Genomic DNA, 22,690 nt, shown 5'->3' with positions numbered 1-22,690 from the left:
GATATATGAACATACCAGCCTGCGACATACTTTTGCCCAAAACTGTACTCTTCTAAAGAAAAGAGATTGGTAAATATATAAATTATATACTAATAATATGTTATATAAGCAAATCTTAACAATTGACTTGCAAACACTTAAAGTCCTCTACAGGGCATCTGGCAGTCGTTACTTATTTTTTCTAGGCAGTGTTTATAAATTATGGTCAGCTCTTCGTGCTGTTTAATCGTAACATCTATATGCGAGCGAGCCAATAAAATTGTTTTTATGGCCATTTGGCCATAACTTTCAGCCAAGATATATATATATATTTTATATATAAATATAAATATACATACTCGTATATATGGCTTGCTAGTGTTGCCATAAATAATATGCCTAATGCTTAGGAAAATCTTTTCGAATCACAACCACTGATTATTATTAAATTCTTGGCCATAAAGCAGCAACTAGGCTATGGGGATTACCTATTCAGAAAGATATATATAGGGTTGAGTCACAAGACTACTTAGAAATCGTTCATAAATTTCAACGTATGACTGAAAAAGTACTTTTCTATAAATCCAAGAAATAATAATGACTATTAATTTATTGCGGTAGAAACTATATAAATGCGCAAATCAAAGTATAGGCAACTGGAAGCCAAAACAGCAACAACTAACTAACTACTACAAAAATAATTATTACGAAATATCATAAAAAAATATAAAAAGTTCAATTCAACCTGGGCTCGTCCGGGATTTGAACCCGGGACCTCCCGCACCCTAAGCGGAAATCATGCCCCTAGACCAACGAGCCAGTTAGTCATCGAAGCGCTGGCAAAGCTTTTAAGTTGCACACAGAAATGATCACGAACAAGAAAGACAAACCAAAAGAGCAATGCAAGAGAAGCCGAAGAAGTTGGAGCGAGAAAGACTTGCTCCCCACTCTCCACACACCCCCCTCACTATTACACTGCCCACACAGCTTTGTTACCAAAGCAAAGCATGTCTATTTATAACAAAAAGTTGCCATGTTCGTTTGTCGCTGTTGTTGTTGTTGTTGCTCGCGAGTGTTGACAACAAAACAAATTGTTTAACATGGACAACACAGCAACACAAAAGAAATATGATGCATGTAAATAAATTCAATTTGGAACAACAGAAAATCAACAAAAATACAAAACAAAATAGAAAACAGCGCAATCAAGCGCCACACAACTACAGCAACAACAATGACAACTACAACAATAAACAACGATCACAGACCTTTCAGCAGAAATTGTACAATCAAAAAAATATTAATATTAATCAGAACAAGAAACACTGAAATAAGAAAATTAACTTTTACAGACGAACATTGAATGCTCTTCAATACTAAAAATGTTTCTAATTTTTTATAGAGCGTATTTTTCTTTCTTTTTATATGATCAATTTATTGTAACTGTAATTTTATTTGTTTTCTTTCATTTTAAAAATAAATATTCCTTTCCTATTTTATATAATTTAATTGTTAAAACCTTTTTTTAAAAACTGTGAACTGTTTTTAGTCCACTTTAAATAAATATTTATTTAAGAAAATTACTAGAAATATGTTATCTATAAGAATAACGAATAAAAAATCTTCGATTAGGAATCTCAAATCAGAAATTTGTTTTTAAAATGAAATTGATTAAAGTTTCTTGCTTTCTTACATAGAGGCATAAGTTGATTCAAGGTTCTTGACTTCTGAAGAAATAGACTCAAGAATATCCACATGATTTGAGAACTTTGACTTTTTTATAGCTTGAAGAAAGAACAACTATCTAACGCACCCCAAAACAATTTGTATATTCTTGAGTTTTCTTTTGACATGTTGATTTTAGTATGGCTATGACCAAGTTTAATTTATCTATGCCTTGATACAGGTCAATGTTTTATAGCATTTTTAATAGGTCTATAAATATGCAAAATATAAATAATTTATGCAAAATGAGAAAGATAAACAGATAAACATTTTTTAATTAGGTATCTCAATTCAGGAATGTATTTTTCAGAATTCCAAATAAAAATGAGCAAAGTAAAAAGGCAGGCAAAACTTGATTTGATGTTTTTCAATCAATTATAAGTGTACTCAATCCACTTGCCTTGAGAGTTTTGACACTTTCTTTAATTTTCACTTGTTTTGTGCTTGAAACAAGAATAAAGAATGACGAGTCGTGTTACAAACCTCACAAAGGAATTATAATACCCTCTACAAGGCTTCTTTTCTCTCGGTGTATTCACGACACTTGGGCATATGATGTGCTGCCCCTCCGATTCCCACATTGTGGGTCTGGTCGGGGGAAGGGAGGGGGGGTTGCTGTGTGTTAGCATCTTATCAACATCAAGTCAAACATGAAGAGAAGAAATAACTCGCAATCAGAATTCAAGTTGAGGCAATTGAAAAATCAATAATTGCTGGACGTTTGACAGGCGATGGCGATAATTTCAAATCATATCAATTGAATAATGTCACAATTAATTTGCTTATAAGATATGTACGCTCGATTGGCCGATCGACGCTGATTGCTACTGTCACATTGTCGGGTTATATGACAATTGTCAGCGCTTTGCAATTAAATGGGATTTTTATTTACTTTTTTATTTAGTTTTTTTTTTTTATTATTATTATTATTGTTGTTTGTTTGCTGAGCGCTGCTCATTGAATGTCAATTGATTTAATGTATGCCTTTATTGATTTTTAATTTCAGCCTGGGTGTTTTATAGCTGTCGCCGCACTCGTCTGACTCGGAGTTTATTAAGGCTTGCTCAAATGCCACCACACCCACCCCACATCACCACTCCCCCCCCACGACCCACCTCCTCAATCAGCACTGCATAGCAACTCATGAAATTCAAATTTGATGGACTAAAATCAAAAAGCCGAAAACACAAATTATGCATTTCGCATACGAAATATCAAATGAAAATACACAAATACTGATTTGACTTTTTTCTGCCTTTATTTTTGTTTGATTGCGATTTGACTTTAAAATGAAAGCCTATCATTTTTGGCAGACATACGAGAACCAGAGGCAACAGAGCACAGTTTATATGGATAGAAACAGAAAAGAACTATAGAAAAACTTAAAAATTATATTTTTATTTTTCTATTATTATATAAAATACAAGCCAAATTCAATTATATTAAATAAATTAAATAGTCACAGAAAATTTTAAGTTATATATTACATTTTATTTTTATTTTTATCCCATATTTACTCTTGATATTTTTCCGTTTCGATTGATATTTGTCGTCATTAAAGGAAATATAAATAAGATTTTTGTGCATTTTCTTTTCATTCATATATGAATCAAAATTTTCAACTGATTAGATTTAAATTTAAAAATATATATATATAAATATATTCAGGGTTTCAGTTGTTAAGCACATTAGCTTATGTAAATAAAATTCAAATTCAAATGACGCATAGAATAGAATAGATTATCAGCATTATCAATGTTGCTTGCTGGCAGACAATTAACTAACTAATGCAATTAAAGTTATGGCTAATAAATGAAGTAAAGATTAAATGCTAAAACTAAACAAATATAACTGCCTACAAATGATTAGTGTATAGATTAAATCAGAGACAAAACGTATTTAAACAGCAAGTAAATTACGTATGCGGAATTAAATCAAAGTTCGAACTGGTAGCACAATATAGAAATAATATATTAATAAATAGACGTAAGAGTAAATAGCATCTCATCAATTTGGCGGAATATATACATTTATTAAAGATTTTAATATACATTAAAAAATAAAAATCACTATTCTTATTAACAGAGCTGAAGTTCGAATCTTTTGTGTCTGTAAGTGTCTTATTAATTATAATTAATATTAATAAATAATCAAAAATAGTTCAGTTATCAGTTTACACTTGTACACTTTTATCACTTTTGGTGATTTCCAATCCAATTTCGAACAGCTTATATAAAAATAACACAATATAATAATAGTAAATTGAAATGTTATTTTTGAGTAAATATATTATAATTAATACTTATTGATATATAATACATTATTATTTTATTTATGTAATTACTATATTTGTACTTACCAAATATTGTTTTAAGTTTTCTAATAAATTACTTACAGTATGCAATAGTTCTCCTAGCAACGGCTTTATTAAATGCAAAGTTGAACACGATAAGATTGCCAGAGCTAGTATCAGAAAATCGAAAATAAATATTTGACTTAACTATCAGAAGAGCCAATGATGCAAAGATTAATAGTAACAAAGATTAATAAAAGTGCTGAATTTTTTTTTATGACTCCAAAAAGTTTATGTATGTATATTCTTGATCAGCATCAAGAACCGAATCAATTTAGCCAAGTCTCTCTCTCTCTCTTTCTCTCTCTCTCTCTGTCTGTATTAAAAAGCCGATCTCAGAGACTACAAGAGCTACTTACCATAAACTTTAAATAGATTCATCGTATGCTAAGTTTGAATCATTTGATCGATATCTACACACGTTTCGCGCATATCGATAAATATGTATTTCCGATAACAATTAATTGATAGATTTACGCTGCTATATCGATGATCTGTAAAAATAATCATATTAAACAAACTACCATCAGTAATCCTACTAGGTATATAACAACAATGAGCAGGTTTGCCACTTGTGCAGCTTTCTCGACTAACTTATAGTAAAAAATGCAATCAAGTCACTGTTTAATAATTTAATGACGGTATTCTTTTAAAAAATGAGCCTTCAATCCAGCCTAAAAGAAAGCTCGAGTAGAAACGCAACCAAGAAAAAAATTATCGACTTGGATGATATCGATAACAATAACCACGATCTGCAAGCACTTTCGCTCTATGCTTGAGAAATGGGTTTGACAACCCTTGATGGGAACAGGGTAGTCAAATAACGAAGAAGAAGAAGACAAATGTATTTTGTATTTTGAAAAATTGTTTTCACTGTATATTTTGTCCATATGAATTTGTGTTTTTGCGTGTAATTATTTATTTACTGCGCACTTTTTGATATATTGTTGTTGCCATCGTTTGCGGATTTCGGATTTATTTTTGCTGTTTTCAGTTTTGAGTTTTCGGTTTTCAGTTTCTTTTGTGTTTTTTTTTTGTTTTTTGCTTTGTGGTTGCTCGTGTGGCATTCATCAAGTGGTAATCGCAAATCTTCTAATTTATGTTCATTGAATTTATACACAGTAAATAATTATATGAAATCTTTTTGTATTTTGTATTTTTTTTTTGTATCAATTTTTTTTTTTTAATCTTTTTGTTTTGCTTTGTTTATGTTTGTTATTACAGTTTTTTTTATTATACGCTGTAGTTTACATATAAATGACTTAAAACATTATTGAAATTTGTATGCATACTATTATTTTGTAGTTTTTTGTTTTGTTTTTTGTTTTTTTGTTTTTTTTTTGTATGTATGATGTAATAGTTAAGAACTAATTTAAATCTAGACAAATTAGAATAAAAACAATGCTTAAACATTCAGTAATATGCTTGTATTGATGTATGTATGTATGTATGTATGTATATATAAACAAAACCTGATAAACATACGATTTTCATGCGATTTCCATATATATATATATATATATATAGATCGCAAGAGAACTGGAAGTCATTAAAATTTGCATCGCTAAGACTTACAAAAACTTTGGTTGAACTTTGAGAACAAAAGCAAACTTACAAAATAATGCTCAAAAAATGAAATAAAAATTGAAATGGGTTTTTTGTAATGAAAACAAAACTGTTAAAAAATAAAAAAAAATAAAACTGAGCAATTTTATTTGCTTTTGCTGACTTGTGATAGTAATTTGATGGATATTCATTTTACTGTTGGGCTTATTTGTTTTTTAGTTTTTTGTTTTTGTTACTGTTTGTTGTTATTGGAAACTTAAATGTAATTTTAGCGCTCGACAAATCTACAGTTTAGTATCACAGAACAGCGAACGCCGCTGAGAGCGTTACCGTAATCATCATCAATTCTAGCATGCTTATATTTCCAAGAGACACACAGAGTTGTTCTTCTTCCTCCTCCTCCTCCTCCTCCTCCTTTTCGCGAGCGTGTTGTGCAACACTAACTTTTAGTGTTATTTGGTATCCACTCTCCATCGCTCCATCTCTTCGCTGCTTACTGATGAGCTGCGCCCATGCGTTGACCGTACATCGCATAGGGTGAGTAATAGGGACCCAGAGCAGCTGCCGCAGCCGCCGCCGCCGGATTGAAGGCACCTCCAGCCCCAAAGGGGGAGGGTGCAGCCGAAAGGGCGCCCGGCGGCTTGCCATACGGATGATAACGGGCAGCCGCCGCCGCGGCAGACATCGGACTCAGCGGTGGTGTTGGGTAGCCAGCGCGGAGCGCCGAAGGCGGGAAGAGGGAGCCGAGCAGCGATTGTGCCTGGGATTGAGCAAGTGCGGCGGCAGCAGCAGCCGGATCGGAGAGATTGCCGGTGTGGGTGCGCAGATGGGAGAAGAGCTCGTCGGAGGTCTGGAAACGCTTGCCACAATACGCATCGCCCACCACCCAGCTGCAGACGTAGGGCGCCGAGCGGGCAGCTGCCGCATTTGCCGCAGCAGCCGCAGCTGCCTGGGAATAGGGATGCGTGGGTGGCAGACCGGCACTGGCCATGGCCATGCCATATTTCTGATGCTCGCACTGGGCACAGCCGGCGGGGCAGGGGGCGCCCATCAGCATCTGTTGCGTGTGCTGCGAATAGGGGCAGCCCGGACAATACGGATCCTTGCACACGGGCACAATCGCCTCGCCGCCAGCCGGCGTCTTTATGCGCTGATAGCTGATATACGGATTGGGTTGGCCCGCTGGTCCGGCACCAGCACCCGGATAGCCACCGTTGGCAGCCGCTGCCGCCAACATGGCCGCATGATGATGCGAGAAACCGCCGCCGAATGGCGGACGGAATGCAGGATTCGCGGCATGCTGTTCCATGCCCGGCGGACAGCAGAGAGCGGAGAGGGGATTGAGGCCATAGGGACCGGCTGCCTTGTAGGCAGCTGCAGCCGCTGCTGCTGCCGCCGCCATGCTGCTCATCTCCTTGGGATGCTGGGCGGTGCCGTTGGCGTTGTTCAACACCTCCATCCCGGAGCGGACAATGGGACTGGCGCCGCGCTGCGACGAACCCGATGGCGACACCGTCTTGCGACTGTTATCCAGTTCCGTTCTCGACTGGATGGCATCGTGGCTGCTGCTGGTGCTGGTGTTGGTGGGCGTGGCATTCGAACGATTGCGCGAGGGAACACGCTCCTGTGTGGAACTCTTGGAGCTGGGCCTCGTCGGGATTTGGGTGTCGTCGCCCAGGCAGCTGCTCTTGAAACTGTTCTGATTCTGTTGACTCAACACGTTCGTCTCGTACGGCTTGAAGGCCAATTTGATCTCATTGCCACCAGCACCACTGCTGCTAATTGGTATCGATGTTGTTGCTGTGCTTGTTGTTGTAATCGGTGTTGTCGACTTGGGCGATTTGGCTTGGCTGGGTGACTTGGCCTGGCCGATATCGTTGCTGCTCGTCGAGCAGCTCGACGACGTCGACGATGAGGAGCATGTGCCCGATTTCTTGCTCTTGTCCACGGCCAGCAGCGGCTTCACTGCCGACGAATCGGCTCCAATCTGTGAGCAAGTCTGGGCCAGCAGTGCCAACGGACTCTTCTTGGCATCCATCTACAAATAAATAAGTGCAATTTTGGATTTAGTATTTTATTTTTCCCATTTTTTTAATTATTCATAAATACAATTTTTCAATATAGAAGCGAGTTGAGAAGGATTCAAAAATGTTTTTACTTTTTTATATTTTTCTATGTTTAATATTTTTAATAAATATATACAAAAATGGGCATGGCTTTAGTTTTTTATATACACTGATTTAGAAATTTTTATAATTTTTAAAATTATTTCTAAATATTTTTAAATATCTCTCAAATTCAAATCAAAAATTGTTCAAATCTTATTTGACTTTAAGTACAAAAAACTTGTGCAAATTGAAAACCGTGTCCAAATTTTCACAAATCGCTGAGTTTGAAAAAAATAAAAAGAAGCTCAAAATTTCATGTTTTACATCAATGTGCTAAAAATCAGCAGTTACATTTTGTAAATGTTATAAAAAAAATGTATTTTTTTTAATTAAGTTGCAGTTTTTTGTTAAATAAAAAAGTGGGTTGCAATTTTCGTTGTTCAATGGAATTTCTGTGCTGCTTTATTTAAGCAAAGTCAGCTCATTTTTTTCGATTATAATGCTTAAGTAAGCATCTTATTTGTTGAACGTTAATTGCAAAATTCATTCATTTTGTTAAGCAGCAAAAAACTATTTTTTTATGCCTGATATATTTATTTGTTTAGTTGTCTTCAGCATTTTTATGGTTTTTGTTTATTTACTCAAGTAGCTCTTTTTGTGTTATTTTTTTATATATGAACTCTTTTATTTGTTTATTTTTTTGCTGAACTATGTTTGTTTTAAAAGCTTAAGCTTTTTAATAACTGAACCCTTTTTTTTAATACCTCAACATTTTTGATTTTTTAATTTCTGAACTCCTTAATTTTTTGAGCACCTCAACTTTTTAATTTTTAATTTTATTATTTTATTATTTTTCCTTTTTTTTTTGGTTTGAATACTAACCGTTGTTGGCAATGGGGCCAAGTAATCCGGTTGCAAGTATTGGTTATTGCCGATGGTGACAACACCACCGCCGCCTTCCAAGACAACCATTTTGGGCTGCTTTGGCTTTTGTTTATTGTTTATTGGGTAATCCACAGAAAATGCGACGGTTGACAAATTCCGAGCAGTTTTACAATAAAAATATAAATTGCAACTGCTGTTTTGCTTTTTTTATTTTGTTGGTTTCAGTGTAATCCAAATAGAGAATGCGACGGCAAATTTTTTAATCCCAGAGAATTTGATGTATTTTTATTTTATTTTTTTGAATTTGTATTATTTTTCACACTTTAGTTAAGATTTCTTGTGTGCTGCACTAATTTGACAAGTCGGCCAATTGGCGGCGTATCTTTCACTTATTGAAGCACTTAACACTTAACTCGACGTTGATTAAGAGAGATAAAAACGTTCTCAAAGATTTTTGATTTTGAAGAGTTGGCTTTTTTTTGCTTTGCTTTGCTTTCCGTTCTTTTCTAGTTTTTTCCGAACACGTCTGAACGCATCGAAGGCTAAACTCGAACTGAATTCAACAATTTCAACAGCCAGTGATTTGCGATAGAGTGAAGCGAAAATTCGCTCAGCTGTCGGCGCTCGCTCTCAGCGCTCAGCACTCGGCATTCGGCTCTCGCTCTCTTCTTTTGCGCTCTTTTCTGTATGTTGTGCTCAGAACCGGTAAGCAGCGCTGCACAACCGTTTGGTTGTGTGTGCGGAAGGAGAGACGCATGTGCTGTGCGAGCGAGCTGCACTCTGCGTAATTTTCAAATATGGCGTACTTTTTGCCCAATCACATCGCATGCGCCATGCAATGGAAGCCGTAAAGTGGACGAGCAGGTTTTTTTTCTGTTTTTTCTTTTTGCATTTCATTTCAATCAGCTGCATGGGCATTTCTCGCTCGCTCCCGCACACGTTCAGTTTGCAGCGTGCAACACGGCAACACTCGGCGCGAGAGCAACAGTTGAGCATGAGAGCGGCGCTCTTTTTTTTCGTTCTCTGCTGCTGCTGCTGCTGATGTCCACGGAAGTTCGCCTTTGACGCGCTCATTAATTTTATCTTCACACATATGTCACGCACTCAATCTTGCTCTCCCGCTCCCACTCCCGCTCCAGCTCTAGCTCTCACTCTCTGTGAACTGCTCTCGGCTGTCAACAGCAGGCTGCTCGGTCGCATTGTCTTCGCCGAGATTTGTTTCTCACTCACTCAACACTTAAGCACTCTTTTTTTTTTATGCCATCGCCTCGGCTCGGCTCGTTTTAATGTCATATAAAAATTAATTTGTTTGCCCCCTCTTCTCCTTCTCATTCTCTTTCTCACTCTCACTATCTCACTCTCCCACTCTAACTTTGACTGTGGCATTGTTTAGCGTTATTCGATTAACTTCTGGTTTCTGTTCTGTTCTGCGGTTTGTTTTCCAACACAGGCGAGCTTCTTCTTCGCGTTTATTGTGTTGGAAAGTGGAAATCGTTGTTTTGTCGTCATGTCAAACTTGCAACCAACAATTTTCCACATGTTTTGTCGCCTCGCGTTGCTAGTAATCGTATTATAAATGCTTGTGTGTGTGTCTGTGTGTGGCTTAATTAATCTCAGCCACAAGTTGTAAGTAGCATTGTGATGCTGCTTTTGATGCCACATGCTGCACTTTCAAACTTTTTAATAGTTTAGTTGGTTGTTTGATGTATTCTCAATAATACAGCTAAGCGAGTGTTTTTTAATGGGTTTAGCAACACTGAATTCCCATTCTTCAGATGGCATTTTACTACATAATGACATATGGCATATTTAGTAATAACTTGGGTTTCTTCTGGGGTATCCCAGTTGGCACTACTCCTGTAATTCTTTTCAATATATATTTATAAATACAATTAATTTTTTTATTTGTAATTTGTAGTTGTATTTGAAATGTGCAGAGAAAAAGACGACGTGTCAACTTTATAGAAATCGTTTTTATTTCTAATTCTCATAATTATAAATGAACATTTTCAAAATGCCGCTTTTATTTTTTCCTAAATTTTCTTTCTATTTTCAAAAAATGCAATTTTTTTATTTGAATTTTAATGGCATTGGTTCCCTGATTTGTTTTCTTTTCTTCAGAAAATCATCTCTCCCGCTACCTTAAATAATAATTAGTAAATAATCAGGATGGATTTTGGTTTTAAAAGTATTTAAAATTAAAATCGTTGCAAATATGCCAGATAAAGATTGAAACAGATTTTCTTTGGCTTAATGCTGATTCTGGGCATTTAAGCAATGCGTAATCCTGACCAAAAACCAAGAGCAAGGATTTACAGGTAGAAAAGTTAGGATCTGAAATGACCTTCACACAAAACAATGCTGATGAGGGATTTATTAGGTAAAAGCGTGTTTTGCTTTGGTTTTGGCTTTGGCATAATTTGCGGCTTTTCTTGATTCAAAATGCTGGCAACTGCTGCAAATTGCCAGGTTTTTCTTTTCTTTTTCATTTGTGTTAAATGCCAAAATAAATATGCATTGTGGCACGGCACGTAAGTCTATACGTAAGTACGTAAGAAGGTATGTACGAAGTACGTAAGTAATTCATATTTTTACGGCTACTTTGTCAGCGTCATAAATTTTGCCAGCGCATGTGAATTATTTACTAGCAATGCGAACGCATTTGTGGGCGGAAGGAGGAGCGATGGAGGGAGGTGGGTTGGAGGAGGGGGGGGGTCTGCATATAAATAACACAAAATATTATAAATTACACGCAGGGATGTAAAATGCTCAGCAGAAGCGCAAAAAATATTTGTGGCCACGAAAACATTTATGTGTGTGTGCGTGTGTGTGTGTGTAAATGAAGAATATAATAACAAGTGAGTACGTCGCAGTCGGGCGTAAACGACTGTAGAATACTCTGCTACCAATGAGTAATACCATCCTATAACAAGTGATTCAGAAAGGGGTGGATGTAGCCAAGAGATACCGATCTTTGACGGAGATTACTAGTAATCTATCCACCAAGTTTGGCACTAAAATTGTGGTATTTTACTGTGAGTGGATGAAAAAATTATTAGAGGAGAGTTTTAGTAATCTGCCTTCCAAGATTGGCAACCAAAGCTCTAAAATTGCAGGATATATGGGCATTTGGAAAGGTTCCTAGGAATCTAACTTCCCAATTTAGTGTCTTTAGCTCATTTAGCAAGCATTTTTTCAGAATTTGAAGGATGATACTATATACCTTTCCAATTTGGTGACTCTTGTCGATTTTTATAGATTTGTTTTTATCGATTTTCCTATTATTACGCTTTGTTGGAAAAATTGTCGTTGTAAAATTAATATACTCTTGAAACCGAAGGTAACAGAGCATAAAAAGGAGGCAGCAGCAGCGGCAGCAGAGCAGAGAACATAAAATTAACCACATATTTCTTCATTTTTATGGCATTTATTATCACTGAAATGTTTGTGTGATAAAAGCGAAACAGCGCAAAAGGCGAACGATGAACGATGACGACGACGACGACGCTGAGGACGCTGACGACGCTGGCGTCGATGCTGGCGTTGGCAATGCCGCAAAAGGCAGTCATAAAAATGCAGCCATTTACCGTTTGATTTATGCACAGCAACAACAACAGTAGCAGCAGAGTGAAAGGGATAGCGCACAAAGGAGTTGTAGGCGGCGATGGGTGGGGTTGGCACGCATGTTGGCAATGCCATCAAGAATAACAGCAGCAAAGCAAGCAGCGCAAAATAATGCAATAAATTTGACATTATCTTCAACAATATGAAAGTACTAAACACACACACACACACAGTGATTGCTGCTCTTGTTGATGTTGCTGCTGTTGAACACTCTTAGAATATTAGCGAAGGCTAAGATTGAGTACTAAAATTAAACTCTTCTACAACACAGCTCGAGCGTATAAGAGTCGAAGAGTGTTGCAAAGTTTTGATAGCACAATTATTGCTTTCGATTTGATGTTGGCAACAATGCAATAACTCAGCCCACAAAATCCCAGCAATTTAAAAAATTGAAAAACAAACTGCAATAAATTGGGTAAACTCGACTATGCAACACACTCGCACTCACACACACAAGAAAAAACCCACATAAAACAAAATTGTGTAAAAAAGGGACACACATCCGGCATGATAGAGTGTAGTGGAGGGGGGCTGGTAGGAAGGAAGGGAGGCAAAGAAAGAGCGACTGTCGATAATTTATCGACAACAATTTATCTCGTAATAGTAACGAGCAGAAAATACACACACACACACAGAGACGAAGAAAAATTGGTCCTGGCAATTGGTGACATTGAAATTTTACGGTAAACGTAAAGGTTCCTTTAGAATACATATATATTTTTTTTTCGCCGAGCTGCGGGCAAAATGCGGGCATGCCACACTCGCCCCTCCCCCCTGCCCCTTAGCCACTCCCCTTGCCAAATCTGTGTAGCTTAATAAAGCAAATTAATGGTTGCATTCCTGCTGACAATGAACCAAAATATAAAAAAATATATAAATGATAAAATAAAGAATAGAAAACAATGCAATATTTGAGATAAAAAATGTGACACGTGCAGGAATCTAAATCTGAATGATAAATTGACAATATAAATTTTATTGCCAATGGTATTGGGTATTAATTGCTTGTCAAATAACAAAGCTGGTTTAGAGTAGAAGTTGGGGTGGTTTTCCCCTGAAATAATAAATCAAAATTCACAAAATTTTCAAAATCAATTGAAACTACCATTAGCTAGATGGGAGAGCTGGACTAGAAGATACCCTTAAAGAAAGAAATACTTTAATCCTTTTAAATACAGGTTCAGATTTAAGGGATTTGTGTGTTTAATATAAAAATCTCTGTTTCTTAGCCGATCCTAATGCAATTCTTAGAGTTCATCCATAATATATCTGACTATATTAATTGAAAGGCCAAATATTTACAATTGTGTCTTTTATTGTAATCGGATATCGATTTATATCGATATTCGCGTAATTGGTACTGTTATCGATAAAATGAACACTTAGCCTGCTGTGTTATAGGAGAACTTTAAAGTCAAATATAAAGTCCCCAACTCTTATAGTCTCTGAGATCGCCTTTTTATATAGATAGACACGGTTATATCGACTCGGCTCTAGATTCTGATCATGTATACTGAAGGAATCAGTACTTTTCTACTTTAAAGTGAAATTTTGAAAATGTAGCCTATTAAATTTCTAATCAAAATTAAAATGTTTTAAATTTATAGTTAATAATATCTTTACTTAATGTTTATAATTAATTATTAAAATAGGCCACCAAACAATAAACCATATTTTATTTTAGCTTATATTTAAGTACTAAATTGGTATTCTGAATTAATTTATTATGATAATAATAAATTAATGGACTAGATTTATATAAATCGCTAGCAATGTGTAGATTTGGAAATGATTATTTATGAGTTTAGCAGAGTATTTTATAAAAGTGAAGAGTTTCGAGAGCAGGGCATTCATAGATGATCGTCTGTCATGTGCTGACTGACAACATAATAAAATAGAGAGAGAGAAAAACAAATACTGCAATTCGAGTGTCACATAAAAATCTGTTGAAACAACAACAAGCAAAACCAGGATTGCATATCCTTTTTATTTTTATTGTTGTTTTTGTTGTTGTTATTTTGTATGTAAGCTGCGCCAAATATTTATGACCGGGCATAAAATGTTTACGACCTTCGCAGTTTAACAAGCGTCTCAGAATCCCCAGAGCAAAAAGACTTCGAGTCCGGATAACTGGCGCTAACAGGATATAGCCATCCATAAGGAATACTCCCCATCCCGTCCCACTGCGCGTCGTGTTGTGTTGATAAAGCGCCCATAAATTATGGTCTATATATCATGAATATCTATCGATGCTAGGCATTGCCGTGTGTGCAATATTTTTTGTTGTATTTCTTTTTATGGCCAACCGAAGTTTTTATGATGCGTTGTTTATTGATTTGCTTGATGGCGTTGCTAATTTTGTGCCACAAGCGAAGGCAGAGAGGAACAGAGAGACTCTGTCACTCTTAAGGATATTGCGCAGGGAATGCGAATGCGAATGCGGTCAATCAAGGACAACGAGGCTGGCTGCCTCGTCCAGGCATTGTCCTTGATTTATGTTGCTCATTAATTTCAGTGCCATCAGAGCGAGAGTTTGACACTTCTGCGTATGTCTCTCGCCAAGCCGGGCATCCTTCGGCTCACTCCCCTCACTTCCCCGCACCAACGGTGTCGTCCCCTGACATTTTGACAAATAATTTTATTGACGTTCTGTGTTTGGCTTTTAATTGTCCTCCAAGTTTGACGCTCAGCTGCCTCAAAATGCGGCACGTGATAATTGCTCATTTTATGAGGCATTTATCAAAGTGTTTCGAGGCTGTCGCATTGTCTCTCCCTTGCCCTGCTTGCAACACGCTGTGGCAGGCAACTGTGCCACACTCGTCCTGTGCCGGCGGGTCCTCGCCCTCGTCCTGGCCTTGACTATCCTGACAGTCACGCGTCATTTATTTGCCTGTTTGGCCGTGACAGTTGTTGATTGCAAATTTCCCGGAACGCTTTTGTAGTTTTTGGCTTTATCAAATTTGTTTAGGAAACTGTTGTTGCTTGTTGCCTCAGTTGAGACACGCAAGACACATTTTTCTACCGAGTACTCAATTTGTTCTAGTTCAATTTGAAACCCCTTTGCAATGCAAATGCACAAAAGATAAAACATCACAAATTTTTCTTAATTTTTATAAGCGAACTTTATCAAGCAGCTTAGAAAATATAAAAATCTGATTTGGTATCGGAGATTAACTAAACTGTACAAAAACAAAGCAAAATATGTATGCCAAATATTTGATCAGTCCTTAAATGTATATAAGCTGCTGTCAAAAGTTGTCGTATAACATTTTTTACATTACTAAAGAGCGCCTTACAAAATTGCTTTAAATGTTAAATTTATTTTGCTAATTGTAAATTCCCCTTTTAATTGCAACAGACAATTGACATTCTATCGAGAAGTTGTGTGGCTTTTGTCTTTAACCTATCGACAAACATTTAACACTCAGTCAAGTTTAGCTTTAGAGAATAACAATAAAAATCCATTTCCGAAAGCTATAAAAGACAAAACTGTGAAGATTTATGCATGCAATTAATATCAAATATACTCATACAAATATTTATTAAACTCGAAAAACTTCATTAATCTCGGACACAAACGGAGATTTTGTATAACAAAATAGATTTTTTCCATATTAAAGCAGATCATTTAAATAGGAAGTTTGACAATAAAACAGTAAACTGGTTTAGTTACTTATTAAAATATTTAAATTTAAAATAAAGAAATTAAATTACAAATTAAAGATAAAATACAAAAATTGATCAAATAAAAGATATGTACATAAACTGACTATGGAGTCTCTTTTGTCTTCTGATGGCAGTTGACTGCTGTTCGGCAAATTAATGAATACGTTCTTGGAATATCCTTATATATTTGGAGCTAAGTTGTGATATTTCCTCTTCTATATATGGAACACACAGCTATTCATGTGCTTTGATAATTCTCCAAACAAGCTTGTTCTGTCATTTTTGAAGAATTATCACCTTCATATCCTTTGGCTGTGCCTTTAACTTATCTGTCAAAAATTAACTAAAATAACAAACTGGCTTTACTAACAAACATACTGCGTGCATTTAAAATAAATGAACTTTAGCTAAAAAAAAAGCCAAAAAGGAAAAAGACGCATACAAAATTATATAAAACGAGCCATTTCAAATAGTAATCCTTGTGGTGCCTCAGCGCAAAAAGCGATGTGGAAGGAAGCCAAAGAAAACAAAGACTCAGACAGAGACCGAGCCGGAGACGGAGACGGAGACAGAGGCAGAGGCAGAGCAGGAGACTGAGGAAGAGACGGCGGCACTTCTGCCTCTGTTCTTGTGCGCTCTGTTGAAATGACAGGCTGACAGCAGAATTCACACTTCATTTGAGGCACCTCACGCTTCGCTCCCATACCAATCCCAATCCCAATCCCGAACCAAAAAAAAACCCAACCCAAACCCAGTCGCAGTTCCCTTTCCCGAGTGCTAATGTTGCGCATAATAATTTTGTACTAAATTAAATAGTGCGTGGGTCGTGGTCTCTGTCTGTCTGTCGGTCTGTCTGTCAGTCTGTCTATCTGTTTGTCTCCGTCTGTCCGACTGTCTGTTTGACTGTCTGTCTGGACAACATGTTGCTGCCTCCTGCCTCAGCGGCGGCATCGTTGTTGATTCGTTTTTCATGCATGCCGCGAACGGCGACTCAGCCACTTGAACGTGAAAGGATATAATTTAGTTTTTATTGCACGTTGTAAAGGTTTCTTTTTTTTATGTAATTTTTTCTTTTTGCTGCTGCTGCTGCTGCTTCTGCTGTTGATATGAAGTGTACACTCAGAAAAATAGCAGTCGTAAATTTTTAAAAATCGCTTTCAGAAATTATTTCTAGCATAATTTCTATATAAAAAAAAAATATTCTAAAAATAATTATTATATAGTTTTATTTTTTCAGAAAAATACCTTCTAATAGTTTTTTTCCCCAAATAGATTTCTTAATAACCGTTTTTTTTAAATTCTCTTGTGAAATCCAGAAAACAATAATTAAATTTGTTCTTTATATAGCTATGTTAGAGATATATTTTTCTAAATTATTTGGTTGGAGTTTAGTTCTTGTTTCCCTCGGAGGGAAGTAGATTAAGTAAGGAATGTAGTCGTAAAATCTTAAGTTTTAGTATATTAAATGAAATGAATTTAAAAATTAAATTAAATTTGTAAAGGAAAGTTATTAATTTATTTAAAATATTAACTTACATACTAACCTTAAACTATATAGATAGGGATATCTTTTTAATCTATATATAGTCCATATATATCATCTAAAAATGTTGATACTATGAATTATTAAAATTGTATTCAAAAATGTAAGTCTACTTAAAGCCATAATTTACTAAAATATTTAATTAATATGATTAATATGAGCGTAACTGGAACGATTACTGCTATTAAAAAGAACATCTTTGTTAGCTATTTTACCCAATTTTCTAAAATTTAGCTGAGGTTTTTTCTGAGTGTATATGAGTGTGGTATACAAGTATTACTATTTACTTATGAGTGTGCGTGTGTGTGTGCTAGTATAAACATCAGTTATGCGTGGCATGTTTGTTTTTTTAAGGGTCCTTTATGACTCTCGCAGTTTGTCTACTCAACTGTTCAGTTGCTCAGTTGTTCAGTTGCTCAGTTGTTCAGTTTCTCAGTCGACTCAGTTGCTCAGTTTGGTTTTTGTGTTAATTTATTGATGTGCCGCTCATCGTCACGTGTCCGACGAACGTCTCCGTTTCGAGCCCGGCTCTCTTTGATGTTCCATAAATCACAGCTGGTTTTTAGTATACGGTTTCTCTCCTTTTTACGACTAACTAAATTAAACGACTTTTTTTTCTGTGGATGCGTCGCAATCTAAAATACTCGATAGAACTTTATTATTCTTTGCATGTTACGCATACAACTTTTTATCATGGTCATAAATTTTAATTCATTTTAATTCTTTTCAACTTAAAACTATTGATACAAAATGGAAAATATAAAAGGCTTTCATTTAGATTAAGGAAAAAATAGATTAAGAAAAAGTGTGGAAATTATACGGTTTACAATTATATTAATAAAAATATGTTGAAAATAAGATGCTAACATTTATTTTAAGATAAATATGCTGAAAATAAGAGGCAAAATATGTGCAAAATATAAGACAATTATATTAAGAAAAATATGGTATGAAGTAAAACATTAAATCTTAATGAAATCATTGTCTGAAACGAATTTATTAAACAAACATTTAATTAATACATAAATCAAGTTGTGTTTATCGATTATTAATAAATAATTCAAATGATTTCAAATGCAATTCTATTTGCAAAAAATTATTAAAAATATTATTGTCTGAGTTGTGCCTATTAAATATTAGCTAAATTAGAAAACAAATGCTGAATATGACGAGTGTCAAAGGCAGACAGAAAATGCTCGTATTCGAGGAACTAATTGAACGGGTCCACAATTCACTATCAAAAGAGGGACAAGCATGAGGCCAACACTTGAGTCTTGAGTTGAAACTGGGAACTTGGGCTGACTGCTGACTGGTGACTGGTGACTGGTGACTACCTAGAACTCAATTTAGGCTTCAGCAGCAACGACAACAGCAACAACAATAATACTTAAGGACACTTGAGTGCAGCTCCAATTATGGAAAAACTGCCGACAGCTTCACGCAGCTCTGCCCAGCGATTCATAATGAAAACATTTAACCTGTCGTCAGCAACATCAGCACGAAAATGATGCCGATTCTCTGACAGCAGCACCATCATCATCATCATCAGCAACAGCAACAGCAACAGCAGCCACATCAGCCAGAACGGGGCAACATCCTCCCAACGTGGGGCACTCATAATCAACTTTAAATGTCAGACAACGTCGAGAGCAATTTTGTGGTACCTTCTTCTCGCTTTCAATTATATATCGCGCATCGCTATGATCCTTCGAGGAAGTGGTTAGAGAGTCGGCCCCAAACCAACGAGCCAACAAGCAGCCAACAAACCACTTGAGCACAAACAATTCAACAAAAACTTGAATTGACAGCCCCCAGTTTGAGTTTGAAATGAGTCGCGTTGAGCTGAGCTGAGTTGAGTTGCGCCGAGTTGAGTTGAGTTGAGATGAGTTGAGTGCATAATACACCTTTCCTTTTACGCTGAGGTCTTGGACCTGAACCTGGACCTCGATTTCGATTTCGGCTTGGATTCGGTCTTCGACTCTGGGGCTCCTTGTTGTCATTAATGAGACGTCTTCTTCAGCCACAGCAGGCCGCGCAGTCATTTCCACTTCAAGTTGTCAAGCCAAACACAGCCCCTCATCATCTTCCAACATTTTGTGGCAGCTTGTGTTTTCGACATTTCGGGCATTATGTCGCGCCTATTTTTCAACAATTACTCTCTCTATATATCCCTCTCTCTCTCTCTCTCTTTCTCTCTCTCTGTTGCTGGTCGCCTTCTCTTTGATCTTACGCTTCACTTCTAATTTGATTATAAACGCACACCTCACACTCAAGAAGGCAGCCCTGCTCTTTCTTTCTTTCAACCTCTCTAAGCGTCTTCATTTTCAGCCTGAATGCTTGTTGGCAGCACTTCCACAAAATACTCTAACCCCCCACACACACTCGCACACTCGCACACACACACACACACACACTCTACTACACTCTCGACTCCATGCCGCATTCTACGGGCTGATTACTACGCGCCGCGGCGCACTCAATGACGCGTTGAAAGTGCCATAAAAAAAGGACATGAAGACATTGAAAAAGAACCATACTCAGGCATACAGTTAGAGAGGGGGTGGGATGGGGGGAGGGGAGGGGAGACCCTTGTGACTTGGCCCTGGGTTACGTGCTGACAGCATTTTAAATGAAATGAAAACGATGCTTTCATCGTTTTGCTAAACTAAGCAGAAGTAATGTCACTGAACTACATGGGCAGCTCTCCAAGGGCCACAGCCATTTCTCCTTTTCTCCTTTTCTCCTTTTCCCATTTTGTCGACTCGATAAATTCGTGAGGTGAGCTGAGCTGAGGCTAATGCGATAACATCCTTGTCTATTGTCAAGACTAGGTTCATAAATGCAAATGGAAACTTTAAGTAGTAACTGTATATATTGATTATCTGCAGATAGTTCAAATCATATCTCCCACAAATAATTTGCATAAATACAAATAACTTTATATAGTCCAAGCTTGTATATATTGTTGAAAGTTGATTAGCTTTCAATAGTTCCAATCATAACTCCAATAAATGTGATAAATATACTCCTCGTCCCTTAAATCAGTTTTCTATTGTTCACTGCTTCCAAACCAATCCAGACAAGCGACTTAATTCTGATCTTCAATTAATGTATATTTATTTGCTTCAGTTTGTCCGGAATAATTATTTAATACCAGGCTTTTAAATATTAATAAAAAAGGAATTTTAAAATGGCCTGATTCCACTATGATCATTTCTTAAATTCTAAATTGGTCACCAAAAACTCTTGCAGCAGTCATAATAAGGTTATAAGTTGATTATCTGTAAATAATTCACATCATATTTGAAATACAAAAAAACTCTGTAAGCAGTTAAGTATTTTTACCATCATTTCAGAGAAAAGCACCTATAAGCAATATATATATTATCAGTCCGCAGAGTTCATTTTCTCACACTTTTCCTCTCCTGCCACACTCTGTCACTCCCTCAGACAATCTGAGCTAATTAGCAATGCCATTTGATGTAACAAATGTTACACATTTGATCAAACTAGAACCCGTCTGGCACAATTTGTGTTGGGAAAAGGGGTTAGTTTCTGAACGTAAGAAACTTTTATTAATGTCTCGAATTGCATACAAATTTTTGGGAAATTCGGTTATTTTGTGGGCAATCAGTCAATTTCAAGCAAACAAAAGTGAAATGACAAACCCACAGCAAAGAAAAAGGGTTAAACTTGTCGTCGAAATAAAGTATGCCCTCTGGCAATATTCTCGAGCCGCATTTTGTTTAATGTACTGTTACCCTTGGCAACAAGTTAACCAAAAATTTGGTAACGGTTTATTCTCAAATTTCATTTCAGCTAGGAGCAAACATTTTATTATACTCTTATCCGACTTTGGGGTGGACTAATGCAGCCATAAATCAGCTTTCAATATATGCCACTTGAGAGGTTTGTCATTAGATTTCCCATTAAAATAAAAAAACCTGAAGTTATAATTAAGTGTAAGCGGATATCCGATTAATTAATACATTTTGTTGACCACTTTGGGAAAAACATATTTATTTTGCAGCCAAATAAGCTCACTGTCTGGTTTAGAAAAATAAAAAAAATAATAATAAAAAAGTATGTTTTCTGCTTTTGGTTAGCTTGTGAACCATAAATATCCCTTTAACCAGTTAGGAAAAATATCATAAAATACAAAATGAAGTACGCTCGACGTGTCTCGGACACTGTGAAATTTATGTGACAATTTTGTGCAGGATAAATGTGAACCAGGAGCCGAGTCAGGACAGAGTATAAAGAAGGATGCGACTCTCATTCGTCGTAGTGTTTTTTGCTGTTTTCCCCCCCAAAAAATTAGTTGGGTTAAAAGGCACGCACAGGACACCCCAGAAGAGGGACGGGGAGGGTGGGGGAGCAGGGGCAGTTGTCTGGGTGCGGCTGCGGGTTGGTTGCCCGCTGAAACTAACGAACTAACCTAAAGCTGAGAGAGACAGAGACAGACAGAGGGAGAGAGAGGCGAGGAGTGGAAGCTGTAAAATTGCTGGGCATGTGGCTTGGGGCAACTTCAGCACTTGGTCGTTGTCGGTCATGTTGCATAAATCTCATTTGGGCTTTATTTACTCTCAAAATGTTCCCGTTCAGATTGCTTTTGTTTTTGCTGCTGTTGTTGGCGTTGTTGTTGGTTGGCTGGCTGGCTGGGGCTGCTCTGGCAAATAAATTCATTTAGTGGCATTTAGTGCCCCCATTCACCTTATTGTTTGGGGTCGCTCCTCTGACCAGGACTTCTCCGCGTCCTTCCCTCTGTGTGCGTGTGTGTGTGTGTGTCTGCGCTGTGTGCATTTTATGGCAGTTTCTGCGTTTTTGTGGCCAAACATGAAGTGAAAATTACACACAAACACTTGCACACACTCACACACACACACATGTGGAAATTGTGGCGCAATTGTTTTGCCTGGGATATGTTTGTGTATGTGTGTGTGTGTGTGTGTGGGTTATATGTGGTGGGATTTGGCTTTAGTCGGCAGTTAATTTTCATATTTTCTAGCCACACTCGCTTTCGTTCCCCCTCACAATCCGCTCTCCTCTCCACTCCTCTGACACGCCTCTCCTGTGTGTGGACATTTTGTCGTAAATAAATATAACAATTTATTTAGATTGCAATGACAGGCGGATGCTATTAAAAGCGCAATTTATGTGTCTTTCTGTGGGGACTGATGGCCCATCGAGGGCTGCAGGGTTGAGCTTTATGATGTTGCAAGCCAAATGCATTGCATTTAC

General features: G+C 36.8%; 1 protein-coding gene and 1 non-coding gene across 2 annotated transcripts; both read right to left on the bottom strand.

Annotated features, from left to right (window-relative positions):
* Positions 1 to 726: 726 nt before the first annotated feature.
* On the bottom strand, positions 727 to 798 carry Trnap-agg. The gene has a single exon. It is a non-coding gene; the product is annotated as a tRNA-Pro (tRNA).
* Positions 799 to 5,073: 4,275 nt separating this feature from the next.
* LOC6566624 (zinc finger protein Noc) lies at positions 5,074 to 9,171 on the bottom strand. Its single transcript, XM_001992831.3, has 2 exons — positions 8,614 to 9,171; positions 5,074 to 7,661 (listed from the first exon to the last, which is right to left on the bottom strand). The coding sequence occupies exons 1-2, from the start codon at positions 8,701 to 8,703 to the stop codon at positions 6,117 to 6,119; spliced, it is 1,635 nt and encodes a 544-aa protein (XP_001992867.1). The 5' UTR covers positions 8,704 to 9,171; the 3' UTR covers positions 5,074 to 6,116.
* Positions 9,172 to 22,690: the final 13,519 nt, after the last annotated feature.

This window comes from Drosophila grimshawi, unplaced genomic scaffold, assembly GCF_018153295.1.
Source record: "Drosophila grimshawi isolate 15287-2541.00 unplaced genomic scaffold, ASM1815329v1 contig_1377, whole genome shotgun sequence".
Lineage (NCBI taxonomy): Eukaryota > Metazoa > Arthropoda > Insecta > Diptera > Drosophilidae > Drosophila > Drosophila grimshawi.
Note: the sequence above shows the minus strand (reverse complement) of the source record. Positions and strands in the feature narration are given on the sequence as shown.

Coding starts and splice junctions, on each gene's coding strand:
- LOC6566624 (XM_001992831.3), bottom strand. CDS start 8,703: ATGGTTGTCTTGGAAGGCGGCGGTGGTGTTGTCACCATCGGCAATAAC. Junction 7,662..8,613: donor TGGCCCCATTGCCAACAACG/GTTAGTATTCAA, acceptor ATTTATTTGTAG/ATGGATGCCAAGAAGAGTCC.